This window comes from Schistocerca serialis, chromosome 2, assembly GCF_023864345.2.
Source record: "Schistocerca serialis cubense isolate TAMUIC-IGC-003099 chromosome 2, iqSchSeri2.2, whole genome shotgun sequence".
NCBI lineage: Eukaryota > Metazoa > Arthropoda > Insecta > Orthoptera > Acrididae > Schistocerca > Schistocerca serialis.
Genome location: NC_064639.1, coordinates 545,671,875 through 545,686,509, shown reverse-complemented (window position 1 = coordinate 545,686,509; position 14,635 = coordinate 545,671,875). Strand labels below are relative to the sequence as shown.

Here is a 14,635-nt window from a genome sequence, read left to right as displayed (position 1 = left end):
TGACGATGGACCGGTCGGCCTTCAGATCACGGATAGCTTGGGCTTCAGCAGTGGTGATGTTGGGAGTAGGATTAAGGTTTTTTTAAGAAGGATTGAGAGGCAAGGCTGGAAGTCAGAAATTCCTGTAAGGTTTGGAGAGGGTGATTTTGAGGAAGAGGAGGTGGGTCCCGCTGTGACGGAGGACGGAACTGTTCCAGGCAGGGTTCAATTTGGATAGTGTCTTGGAGAGTTGTATCATTAGGGGTAGGATTAGGATCATTTTTCTTCGTGGCAAAGTGATACTTCCAGCAGAGAGTCCGAGTGTAGGACAGTAAATCTTTGACGAGGGCTGTTTGGTTGAATCTGGGAGTGGGGCTGAAGGTGAGGCCTTTGGATAGGACAGAGGTTTCGGATTGGGAGAGAGGTTTGGAGGAAAGGTTAACTACTGAATTAGGGTGTTGTGGTGCCAGATTGTGTTGATTGGAATTTTGAGGTTTTGGAGGGAGTGGAGCTGGAAGTGGGAGACTGAGTAGATGGGAGAGACTGGGTTTGTGTGCAATGAGAGGTGGTTGAGGTTTGCTGGAAAGGTTGTGAAGGGCGATAAACACACAAACATACACATGAAATTCAAGCTTCCACAACAAACTGTTGCCTCATCAGGAAAGAGGGAAGGAGAGGGAAAGACGAAAGGAAAGACGAAAAGATGTGGGTTTTAAGGGAGAGGGTAAGGAGTCATTCCAATCCCGGGAGTGGAAAGACTTACCTTAGGGGGAAAAAAGGACAGGTATACACTCGCGCGCGCGCACACACACACACACACACACACACACACACACACACACACACACACACACACACACACACACACACACATACTCATCCGCACATACACAGACACAAGCAGACATTTTCTGCTTATAATACGTAACCCACTTCCAAACCATAACCAATCCCCCCCACACACACACTCACCGCTTTCAACACTACCACCGCTATAAAATACACTGTTTCTAGTTCACAAACAGTTCTTTTCACCTATTAAGCAACCATTTCGGCTAGTTCTAATAACTTTCACTTTATTTCCATTTCTGTTTTTTTACACATCATTGATCATTTTTAGCCGCTTCCCACAGGTTTTAACGTCATTATTTCTTCATCAGACAATTGTTAGCCTCATTCTCATAATCTGCCACCACAAAACCACTCCTTTTAATACATTTACACTTAATTTTTTGGAAATTTTCCCGAATTTCTCCACCCTTTAACGTGTTTTGGCGGCAACACAACCACCTAACCTTTGTGCACATCGTTATCTACCACGCCAAGTTCACCACAGGATCAACACAGCCCAGCTTTAACCAACACTTTTTCGCCTTTTTTCGCACCAGATCTCCAGTTGCTTTCTAGTTCACCTTTATCTCACCCCATATATATACATATTTTTCATTTTCATTTCAGCCTCGTGTTACACTTTCCACCTTCTAATACCATGTCACCCTCACAACACCCCCGCAATGACCCCTTTAAGTTTTATTTACATTCCCTCCGCAAACATGCCTTCGCACTAGCCAGATTACGCTCCCATATTTTATTTTCTCAGGCTTGTCTGACATTTGGCATAACCCCCAAAGGCCTCACACTTAAAGTTCCCATCTCTGGCTGCAACCCTTCTTTCCATCAGCCCCTATACCAGTTCCAAACTGAACAATCCATTGCCCTCACCCACCTAATCCTTCACCTACACATCAACTCAGCCAATGAACACACCCGTCAACTCCTATCCTTAATAAAAGTCCTCAATCTTTCCTCTCCCGCATCCACACCCGCTGTTCAAAGCATCCTCCTACAGGCCAACCACAAATTAGAACAGCATGCCACCATCCACCTCAAAAAATTATCCGATCTCCTGGTTTCCCACCTCCGGAAAGGCAACTCACTCACCCTTCACAACCTTTCCAGCAAACCTCAACCTCCTCTCATTGCACACAAACCCAGTCTCTCCCATCTACTCAATCTCCCACTTCCAGCTCCACTCCCTCCAAAACCCCAAAATTCCAATCAATGCAATCTGGAACCACAACACCCCAATTCAGTAGTTAACCTTTCCTCCAAACCTCTCTCCCAATCTGAAACCTCTGTCCTATCCAAAGGCCTCACCTTCAGCCCCACTCCCAGATTCAACCAAACAGCCCTCGTCAAAGATTTACTGTCCTACACTCGGACTCTCTGCTGGAAATATCAGTTTGCCACGAAGAAAAATGATCCTAATCCTACTCCTAATGATCCAACTCCCAAAGACACTATCCAAATTGAACCCTGCCTCGAACAGTTCCGTCCTCTGTCACAGTGGGACCCACCTCCTCTTCCTCAAAAACACCCTCTCCAAACCTTCCAGGAATTTCTGACTTCCAGCCTTGCTTCTCAATCCTTCTTAAAAAACCTTAATCCTACTCCCAACATCATCACTGCTGAAGCCCAAGCTATCCGTGATCTGAAGGCTGACTGATCCATCGTCATTCTTCCGGCGGACAAGGGTTCCACGACCGTGGTACTTGATCGTCAGGAGTATGTGGCTGAGGGACTGCGTCAGCTTTCAGACAACACCATATACAAAGTTTGCCAAGGTAATCCCATTCCTGATGTCCAGGCGGAGCTTCAAGGAATCCTCAGACCCTTAGGCCCCCTACTAAACCTTTCACCTGACTCCATCAACCTCCTGACCCCAACGACACCCTGCACCCCTACCTTCTACCTTCTTCCTAAAACTCACAAACCCAGTCATCCTGGCCGCCCCATTGTAGCTGGTTACCAAACCCCCACGGAACGTATCTATGCCTACGTAGATCAACACCTCCAACCCATTACATGCAGTCTCCCATCCTTCATCAAAGAAACCAACCACTTTCTCGAATGCCTTGAATCCTTACCCAATCTATTACCCCCGGAAACCACCCTTGTAACCATTGATGCCACTTCCTTATAAACAAATATTCCGCACGTCCAGGGCCTCGCTGCGATGGAGCACTTCCTTTCACGCCGATCACCTGCCATCCTACCTAAAACCTCTTTCCTCATTACCTTAGCCAGCTTCATCCTGACCCACAACTTCTTCACTTTTGAAGGCCAGACATACCAACAATTAAAGGGAACAGCCATGGGTACCAGGATGGCCCCCTCATACGCCAACCTATTCATGGGTCGCTTAGAGGTAGCCTTCTTAGTTACCCAGGCCTGCCAATCCAAAGTTTGGTACAGATTTATTGATGACATCTTCATGATCTGGACTCACAGTGAAGAAGAACTTCAGAATTTCCTCTCCAACTTCAACTCCTTTGGTTCCATCAGATTCACCTGGTCCTACTCCAAATCCCATGCCACTTTCCTTGATGTTGACCTCCATCTGTCCAATGGCCAGCTTCACACGTCCGTCCACATCAAACCCACCAACAAGCAACAGTACCTCCATTATGACAGCTACCACCCATTCCACATCAAACGGTCCCTTCCCTACAGCCTAGGTCTTCGTGGCAAACGAATCTGCTCGTCTGGAATCCCTAAACCATTACACCAACAACCTGAAAACAGCTTTCGCATCCCGCAACTACCCTCCCGACCTGGTACAGAAGCAAATAACCAGAGCCACTTCCTCGTCCCCTAAAACCCAGAACCTCCCACAGAAGAACCCCAAAAGTGCCTCACTTGTGACAGGATACTTTCCGGGACTGGATCAGACTCTGAATGTGGCTCTGCAGCAGGGATACGACTTCCTCAAATCCTGCCCTGAAATGAGATCCATCCTTCATGAAATCCTCCCCACTCCACCAAGAGTGTCTTTCCGCCGTCCACCTAACCTTCGTAACCTCTTAGTTCATCCCTATGAAATCCCCAAACCACCTTCCTTACCCTCTGGCTCCTACCCTTGTAACCGCCCCCAGTGTAAAACCTGTCCAATGCACCCTCCCACCACCACCTACTCCAGTCCTGTAACCCGGAAGGTGTACACGATCAAAGGCAGAGCCACGTGTGAAAGCACACACGTAATTTACCAACTGACCTGCCTACACTGTGAAGCTTTCTATGTGGGAATGACGAGCAACAAACTGTCCATTCGCACGAATGGACACAGGCAGACAGTGTTTGTTGGTAATGAGGATCACCCTGTGACTAAACATGCCTTGGTGCACGGGCAGAACATCTTGGCACAGTGTTACACCGTCCGGGTTATCTGGATACTTCCCACTAACACCAACCTGTCAGAACTCCAGAGATGGGAACTTGCTCTTCAGTATATCCTCTCTTCTCGTTATCCGCCAGGCCTCAACCTCCGCTAATTTTAAGTTGCCGCCGCTCATACCTCACCTGTCTTTCAACAACATCTTTGCCTCTGTACTTCCGTCTCGACTGACATCTCTGCCCAAACTCTTTGCCTTTACAAATGTCTGCTTGTGTCTGTGTATGTGCGGATGGATATGTGTGTGCGTGCGAGTGTATACCTGTCCTTTTTTTCCCCTAAGGTAAGTCTTTCCGCTCCCGGGATTGGAATGACTCCTTACCCTCTCCCTTAAAACCCACATCCTTTCGTCTTTCTCTCTCCTTCCCTCTTTCCTGATGAAGCAACCATTGGTTGCGAAAGCTAGAATTTTGTGTGTATGTATGTGTTTGTTTGTGCTTCTATCGACCTGCCAGCGCTTTCGTATGGTAAGTCACATCATCTTTGTTTTTAAATATATTTTTCCCGTGTGGAATGTTTCTATATATAAAGGCCTTGCTGGCCGACTGGCCATGTAAATTATTATTATTATTATTATTATTATTATTATTATTTTATAGTATCTTTTGTATGTGTTGTTCCTTAGCAGGTGTAAGAGAGGGCCTTAAGGCCATAATCTCGTAAGGCTAAATAAGCAATAAGTAAATGAAGGCTTTAATGCAGCCGCAGTCCTCATAGATATTTTTCTCTTTCTCCCAAAGGTGGTGTGATTTTATTTGAATATTTGGTTTTTTTTTCTGTTGTCTCCAAGGTATTACTCTGCCCTGTATAAGAAACTGGTGGATCCACAAATTGGATGCTCTTCACACCAGGCTGCCTTTGTGAACCTCTTATTCCGTTCCTTACAAAAGGATACTAGCACTCCGCGAGTATGTGCATTCATCAAACGTCTACTGCAGGTATGTCATATGTAACATATGTAAATTTAAAGCTTGAGAACATAGAATGGCTTGCTGGTATTTACCTTTTGGAGGGATCATTTAAAGCAGTGCTAATAGAAACAATGAAAAATAGAAGATACTACTCCTAGCTTTCAGAACTTGGCTTGATTGAGGATGGTTGGAAAAGAGGGCAGACCACTCAAAATTCTACCATTGGGGCAAAGGGGATGGGTCAGGGTGATTTTTAACGGAGTACAGAAGAGTGGCAAGACGCGAGGACATGTTGGAGAGCAATTTCTCGTCTCCAGATTGGAGTAAATTCATACTGGATAGTCTGCTTCAAGTGGCCTTCGTTGTGTTGCAGGCATTCAGGTCCCTTGAGTCGTATTGTAGGTAGAGCATGCTCAACAACATTGTACTGCTTATCGCGTGGATCATTTGAACCCCCCATCCACTATTAGTTTCCCTGAACTCCAGAGATGGAAACTAAGTCTCCAAAATATCCTTACATTCCACTGCCCTCCTGAATTTAAACTCTGTGAACAACCCCCTCCTCCTCTTTCTCCCACTCATAGGATTTCATTATTTCCACATTAACTAATTTATTTTCTCCCCCCTGTCCTCTCTCTCTCTCTCTCTCTCTCTCTCTAATTGGTTTTTCTCTCTCTGATTGGTTTTCCCCTCTTTCATTTTTCTCCCCCTTTTTCCTATTTTTAATTGCATTTTTTATTTCACTTTTCATTTATCTTTATATTTAATCCATCTTCCCTTATTATTATTCCCCTATTGTCATCCATGAACTGAAGCTAACACAGTGTTTGCAAACTATCTTTGACCACATGGCACCTTCTCCTTCATCTTTGTCTTCTCTCATCTTCGTAAATACAGGTGAGTTCCTCTCAACCTAGAGTCTACATTCCAGCCTTCACCATCCAATTCCTCTTTCTCCCGCAGGAAGGTACATACTTGCGCTGAAAGCTAGGAATAGTATTTCCTGCTTCTAAATGTCTCTGTTGCCTGTGCTAGGATTTTTGCCTGCTGAAGATAAGTACTGGCTAGGCATTCTGTCTTTCTGTAATTTAACTGTTTTCTTCTTCTTCTTCTTCTTTTTAAATTGAGCTTTTGAACTCAGACAAATAACATACATAAAAACTATTTCATGTTTTTATAATTTTATATTACCTGTATTATCCAGTTTACTCATTCTTTTATTTGTTTAGAAAATGGTGGAAGAAAGGAAAGAGGAGGGACTAACAACCCATCTACAATTTTAGTGTGTGCATGTAGCGAAATAAGTCACCAGGCAAAGAACTTGTCATTTACTAAGTTCAATCTTGTTTTATCCCTAACCTCATTTTATATCCCGCTGTGTGTAGAATGTTTAATTTGGGAGTATAATATAGATTTTCACTATTGAGGTTATCTTTAGCTGGAGAAGAAATATGGTTAGGTTTCATTACATAGCAATATTTTATTGAGCTTTCAAAATGTTGAGCCATTTTCAGCATAATAAGTAGGCTGGATGGTATTGAAATTGAATTGCTCATCAGTGTGCTGGCCATACCAAATTTTTATCTGGCCTCTTTTAGTGTAATAATCAAGGAAAGTTTGCTATTTACTAAGTAGTCTCTGTATGGTAGAAAGTTCTGAAATGATAAGGCGCTTGCTGCCTTCTCTGAGCTGTCATAGGCAGAAGCTTCTGTGTGTACATGTTTCTATGACATATGTTTATTGCATAATGGCAAAGCTGTACTGGAAGTTCCAAATGGGATCTCTGAGCAAATTGTGAACAATATTCTGCAGATGTGGAAGCTGAAAGATACACATTATTTTTGTACAGCAACTGTAAGTAGTTTAGCATTCTACGTTAGGGCTTGGTGGGAGGGAGGAAGGGATTGGATAAGATTCAGATCAGTAGTGGAACGTGGTGAGCAGTAGTTGTGGAGCTGTAATAGATTTGACTTATTAGATCTTGCTCTAATACCATTAATTGGGTTGGTTTTACCTCTTTTTGGTATCCCCGCTAGAAGATATCGAGATGTATCTAGATGAGTTGGTATGAGTATTGCAGTGGAACAGTGCAGAACACTGTCACGTGCGAGGAGCATTGCAAAGGCAGAGTCACTAGCTCAGATGTTTACCTGCTGACAGCAGTAGGCCTGGATTGGTAGTTCCTATGTGGACATTAACTACCTTGGACCTAGCCTTTGCTGCGCACTGTGTTTTGTTTTCTGTATGCTTAGTTTATTCAGTCACTCATTCTGGTAGCATTGTGTTGCTCAGGGCTCATCTGTACATTGTGTTTGGACACGGTTTCAGCTGGCCAGACTTGTAGTTGAGCCACAGCCGGCTTGTATAGTAATATTTTGTGCTGACAGTGATTGTTTCATGCTTTTCTTTTTCAAAATGTTTAATTGTAGCCACCGTGGAACCAGTGTTTTAGCAGTGCTGGGGGGGGGGGGGGGGGGCAATTGTGCCTCCAGGAGCACCAACAAAAGATGCAGCAAAAGCAGATGCAGAAACTGCTCAAATGCACCATACTCACACCTCACTGGTGGTGAGCTAGTAACCAGCTGAGAAGCCTTCTCTCCTGCTACCCCCAAAGCCATTCACTGGCTTTCTGAGTCTGTGGAAAGGAGGGGCAATTACCTGCACTGGTTCTTGCTACACTGCCAGATAAGGTGTATAATTGATCCAGCTGCCATGTTGTTGTACAAAATTTCATGGGATTGTACAAAATGATACAGAATTTGAAACCTCCTCCTGAGCCTGAGAAACCTGAACTTTGAGGATCTATATCAGCTGCTCATGCGGTATTTTGGTTAACAAATCCTTGTGGTGGCAGCACGATTACAATTTAACTAGCACCACAAACATCCAGAGCAGTCATATGTGGCGTCAATCACCGACATGCGAGGCTTCTTGCTCAGGTGTTGGTTTGAGGTCCTCAATGTGCCACTTCATATGCGGACTCGCTAATTAGGGACATGATCATCTGGTTAGCACCCAACCCTGAGATCCATACTAGGACATTGGTATTGTCTGACCCCTCTTTAGCCAAAGTTGCTAAAATTGCAAAATCACATGAAGTTACAGTAGCATTAAGAACATACTGTCCAACTGTTCGCAGGTGGCAAAGTTAGACATGCCTGATAAACAGCACCTGGTGCCCTGTGGGTTGAGCCAGATTGCCTTGTTTCCTGTTCATCTGGGTGTGTTGGTGCTGTTCATCATTCAAGTCCAGTGTCATCACAGTGCCGCCCATTTCTTCCCACATTGGGCTCGGTGAATGCGAATCTGTCACAGCATTGTAATCCCTGCTTCCACTGTTTTCAGAGTTCTCGACATCGCTCTCCCTCTGCACTTGTTTCTGCTCAAAGGGCTAGTCAGTAATCCTGCCCAAATTGTAATTTGGTGCATACTTGATGGTGCTGCCCATAAATTGATGCCACATGTGTGGTGTGCCACAGGATGGGCCATTTGGTAGCAGTTTGTGACAGTCGAGAGATGCAGCATGTTCGTTGAAGGTCCTGGTGCTTTCCCTTGGCTCAGAGGCTGTCTCAAGCATTGCCCCAGTGAATTCTGCTTATGCACATAATGGATGAGTTTCAGTTAGGCAAGAGAGTGACACTCAGCCTAATTACGTTGGATAGATTCAGGCTGTTGGGTTGTCCTGTGTTGTAATGGCCACTCTCTGCAGTTGTATTTTATAGAAAGTATTATATTCCTTTGAAGGAGAAATTTTCTGTCTTTGCACATTATAAGAATGTGGAACAGCAACTAGCATTGTCAGTGCTTAATAAACTGTTGGCACAACATATTTTTAGGTTAGACACTCCTTTTTGGTTTTGGTTTCCAGATAGCTGACAGGATACATTTGATGTCTCAGGCAGTACTCGATGAAGACTTGAAATCTGTACTAAGATTGTACAGCCAGCTATTTGAGAATACCCTGGGTCCAGCTGAAAATTTTGAGGCACTTGTTTGCCTTAAGCCATCAGCAACACCTAAATTTTGTCGCTCCTCGCCCCATTTCCTTTGCCATGTGCGGCAAGGTCAAGTCTGAGATGAAGCATCGGCTGGACATCAGTTTCATTTCTCCTATTTAAGCCAGTTGGCACCGTGCACCTTTGTGGCATCTTTAAACAGACATTCACTGTCCAATGTGTTGTGGACTCTTATCCAACTCCGTGGCCACATGAGTTGTTGGTGAAGTTGTCAAGGGGCCAGTATTTTTCACCCATTGACTTGCTAGAACATATCTGTGGTTGCCAATCAAAGTCTGGAATTTATTAACAATATGTGGAGCAGTTGATTCATGACATTCTCTGTTGCGTAAACTACGTCAGTGATATCTGGGTCATGGGTTCCACCCTATAGGAGTATATATGAAATCTGCAGGTGATTTTTAATGCCCTCTGATGAACAACCTTCATCAAACTCAAAAGATGTTGGTTTTTTCCCCAAAGGTGCATTTTTTGAGACACGTGCTTATCAAAGATGGCCTTGCCCCTACAGACAAGCACATCAAAGCCATTGTCAACTTGCTAGCGCCCAAGAATCTGAAGGAACTCCAGTCTCTTCTGGGTGAAATTTCTTATTATGCTAAGTTCATTCCCATGCCATGCCCATATGCCATCCTCTCAACTGGCTTCATCAAAAGGGCATCAAATTCATGTGATTTGTGGACTGTTAATGGACTTTTCAGTCCCTCAAGCAGTGTTTGTGCTCTGCTCCTTGTTTGGCTTCCTTTACTCCATGTAAACTAGTAACCCTGGCTGCTGATGCTTTCCAGTATGCCCCTTGCTGTTGTATTGCATCAGAACCCAGGTATCATGAAGCAGCCCATTGCTTTTCACATCAAAGATGCTTTCTGCAGTGCAAGTAAAAAAGGAGGTGCTGGCTCCCACTTTCGGCACTAAAAGATTTCATGTTTTTTTATAGGGACCAAAAATTCCTGCTCATTACAGACCACAGTCCTCAGGCTTCCTTATTCATACCTCACTCTGATATACCAGATTGGATTGCCCACCAGTTGCAGAGGAGGGGCTTCTTTTTCAGTAATTATTGCTATTACATTCGTTACCAGCCCACCACCCAACATGCAAATGCAGAATCACAGTTTTGGTCTGTAGTTCGATTGACAGGGGGTTCTAGTTTTCACATTGGATGATACCTCACAGCAGACATTGCTGGATTTTTCTTTGGTAGTGTGGGAGATTGTTACCACCTATGCCACTGACTTGCTTTTCTGGAAAATCATTTGAGCATTTCAGGTAGGATGGCTCAAGTGCTCTTTCTGGAGAAGATTCAGTGTGGCATCTTTTCTGTTGTGGGATCAGTTCAATGTTGCCCTCATGCTGGCCGCAGAGTAGCAAAGCTATCCAGTCACCATCGTTCTGATGTTGCATCCCCACATACTCCAGTTGCTGTATGCGTTACATCTGCTGGCTGGCAATCGATCATGGTTTTGGAAATGTTGTACAGGCTTGCACAGCCTGCGCCCAGAACAAGGCTGCACCACTGCATCTGTTTTCCCCTTGGCCAATTCTGGACCATCCTCGGGATGGAGCACACATCGATTTTGCGAGTCATGCTATGGGGTAGCATGTGGCTGTTTGTGGTCAATGTATTGTCAAATTTCCCGTGTGTGGCCAAACTGCCCTCCTCAATACTGACTGCAGCTGAAAGTTCCTGTCAGATTAAAACTGTGTGCCAGACTGAACTCAAACACCACTATTGCTAGAACACTGGACAATAGTGGATTCTGGAAGATCCTGAAGAAGATCCCAGCAGAGGGGTCGAAACGTTGATTATTTTTGAGGAAATACAATGTGGCCTAACAACTCAGAAGATTTTAACTTTTAAGTGCTCTAGTGATTGAGCTACCAAAGTATGGCATATGGTCCCTCCTCAGAGCTTTCCTTCTGCTGGTACCTCATCTCCTACCTTCTAAACTTCACAAAAGCTCTTCTGCGAAACATATGAAACTTCCTGGCAGATTAAAACTGTGTTGTGGACCAAGTTTAGAAATCACAGTTGATACACTGCTAGAACTTTCAATTATAGCATCAAAACTGTACATAAATAATGAACTTGCTTTCATATTTCATTAATTTATACAAACACATTTAAGCATAATCTACAGCCTTGTTTTTGGAGGCTAAAGCAGATCAAGCAGTTTTGTTTCAGTCACTGTCCTCCTCAGGAAGAAGCAGTACAAGTGTTGTGTTGTAGCATGTTGCTAAAAGCACTCTGAATCATAATAGGAGGGGATAACAACACATATATTGCTATCCGAGGCCCAGGTTATTTGTTCAAGTCCCTCATGTTAGTGCTTCTAAATGTAGCTGACAATTTGTTCTTTAACTGAAAAGGAAAAGTCACTGGAAGAAGGTAAGTGTCTGAAGTGGAGCAAACTGTTGTATCCTTTAATTGACACCGTGCCTCAGGACCTGTCGTGCTACAATTTTTTGGAGATAATTTGGAGAAAATTATATGTAATTTTCTGATCATTCTCTTGTGATAGGGGCAGATTTCATTGTACCAGTCAGAATTGTGACTGATAGTGCAAAGTTTTTAATACTGCTTCACATTGTTGCATAGTGAACAGAATATGGACATATGAACTAGAGGACGAGTTTTGTGATAAGATAGTAAACTGTCTAGCAAATAGAACTCAACGCATCATTCTTAACAAGGTGAAATCATCAGATTAAAATAACTTCAAGCACACCCCAAGGGTGTGTTATAGTGCTATTGTTGTTCACAATAAAAATAAATGACCTGGTGGATAACATAGGAAGCTCTGTGGTGGTGTATGTGGATGATTTTGTTGTACATGGGAAAGGTGTAACCCCAGACAACTTTGGCAAAAAGCAGGAGGATCTGCAAAGAATTGAGTTTGTTGCTGGGATGATCACCAAGTAACACTCAATATTAATAAATATGACATACTGCGCGTAAATAGGCAGAAAGACACATTATATTTTGATTATATAATTAGAAATCAGTCACTGAGAACAGTAGTGACTGTAAAACGTCTATGACTATACTCCAGAGTGGCTTAGTGAATAACAACTACATAAATTAGTTGTTGGAAAAGCATATATCTGGTTGAGACTCATTGGAAGAATCCTAAGTAAATTTAATTTGTCAAAGAAAGAGTTGGCATACAAAACCCTCATTAGACCCATTCTTGAGTAGTGCTTGTCTGTCTGGGATTATGATTAGTTTAGAGTAATACAGGAGATAGAGAAATCCAAAGAAGAGTGGTGTGTTTTCGTATGTAGAGAAATCCAAAGAAGAGTGGTGTGTTTTCTTATGCTCATTTATTAAGTATGAAAGCAGCACGTTGATGCTCATCATACTCTAGGAACAGATGCTGATAGAGAGGCCATGTGCATCATGGAGGGATTTACTGTTAAAATTCCATAAGCACACTTTTCAGGTAGAGTCATACAACATATTACTTCCTCCAATATAAATCTTATGAAATGATCATTATGGAAAAAGTCAGAGGAATTTGAATGCATTTGGACATTGCCAACAGTTTTTCTTTGTAAGTGGAGTAGAGGGGGAGCAATCTCTTCTTGGATCAGTATTTTTAGTAGTAATTATATGTTCAGATGCACACATTTTGTTGTTTTGAATTTTTTTGTTATGCAGTGCACTTTCTCTGGAATCTTGTCATGTTCATAGTTATTAAGTGTATTGCTTGATGATCTATAAATATTTTTTTCTGTGCAATGAGCTTTTATGCTTGCTATTTTTGTAACATTATCTTTAAATGATAATTCCCAGTTGGAGGATATGCCCTGCTGAGCTGAACAGTTATAACCATTTGCTCAGCAGCATGCTGATCCACCTTTGGAAGGTAGTGCAGTAGTGATTCTGCATGACATGAGTTTCTGTTGTATGTGGCACCAGATGTCTATGCACAAGCCGTACAGTTCCTGTAAGTTTTGTTTCAGTGGTTTGTGGGTGCAGAGCTGGTGTCTTATAGCATCCAGGATGTCTTCCATGCTTTCAGATCAGGCATATTTGGTAGCAGAACATCAATGTGCATGAGTTTGCTATAATGCTTCTCAAAATACTCTAGCATTATTCTGGCATTTGACATGGGCAGTTATTATGCTAGAATAAATCATTGCCATTGGGAATGACATCAAGTGTGGTCTGCAGTAATGTTCACATAGTCCACAGCTGTCATAATGCCTTCGGTTACTACTGTACATCCCAGGGATGCCCAGGTAAATGTCCTCTATAGTCAAATATTGCCCCCTCCAGTCTGTGCTCATGGCATGGTGCATGTTTTGAACAGTTGTTCACCTACATGATGGTGACTCCGGTCACAAACATCGACCCAGTGTAACAAGAAACATGATTCATTGATGAAGTGACCCATTTTCATAATGTTTTGGCTCACCATGTATAAAATCATTATACATGTAGGCCAGGTTAACCACTAATCTGCAGTATTGTAACATTAATATTTCACTTCTTAAAACCTTTTTAAGTGGATGCCATGAAAATACTCTTTTTTTCTTTATTTTGAAGTACACATCAGTGTTAATAAAGAAAGAGATGTCCACATCATTTGCTGTCTACTTATGTATTTCCCAGGGCTTTATCATATGTAATCTCCATTATTGTGCCAGAATTGCATGTAAGAAATTCAGTTATTTTGGACACACAAATTTCTTTCTTTTTTTTTTCAGCTTTGTTTGGTGTGGCCAGTTCCTCTGGTATGTGGTGTCCTGTACATGATTTCACAACTTTTAGTCAAACATGCAAATATTTTATCCTTTGAGATGAAACATACACCTAAATTTGAAAATGATGGAAGTGATGAAGAAGAACACTATGATGATGTGCTAGAAGAGGTTTGTTTTTTAAGACTGATGACTGTGTACTACTTTATTATAATATTTAATAAGCACCAAGAAGTGATTAGTAGTGATCTACTGTTAACTTAATAGAGTGAGTGTAAATTCTGATCTGGCTTTCTTGACCTAGACTCTCTCTCTCTCTCTCTCTCTCTCTCTCTCTCTCTCTCTCTCTCATAGCAGATCAATCGTTCTATTCGCACCTGTCAAACTATGTGATCTTACCTACAGGACAGCTAACAGCATGTTGCAAGCTGGCATATGGATTCTGAGAATGAATGTACTATGAAAATAGCATTCTAGGAAGTTGTAACACCTGTAAATAAATCACAGAAAAATTTGGTAAAAGCTTAATATGTTATCAAGGCCCAATAAGTGTACATTTGTTACAACAATTGCACCAAGTTCCACATGGTTTAATCAGAATTCACAGTGCTTTTGCAGACGTAACTTTTGCCTCTCATCCCAATGCTACCGGTAAGCAAGATAAAGTTACTTGCACCAGAATGTACAATAACAATCTCCCACGTTTCTACTGTGTTTGAAACCTGTACCTGCCATGTGGATCTTGCTGCCACACCACCAGTATTTTTTAGGAAATGCTGGCGTTTTCTAAG

The 14,635-nt window shown here is 42.6% G+C and overlaps 1 protein-coding gene across 1 annotated transcript in view; it reads left to right on the top strand.

Moving 5' to 3' along the window:
• Nucleotides 1-14,635, top strand: part of LOC126457522 (CCAAT/enhancer-binding protein zeta) — a 222,367-nt gene that overhangs the window by 87,675 nt on the left and 120,057 nt on the right. The window contains exons 9-10 of the mRNA XM_050093865.1: nucleotides 5,001-5,148; nucleotides 13,851-14,015. Of these exons, the coding sequence (XP_049949822.1) occupies nucleotides 5,001-5,148; nucleotides 13,851-14,015 (313 nt within the window). The remainder of the gene's footprint in view (nucleotides 1-5,000; nucleotides 5,149-13,850; nucleotides 14,016-14,635) is intronic.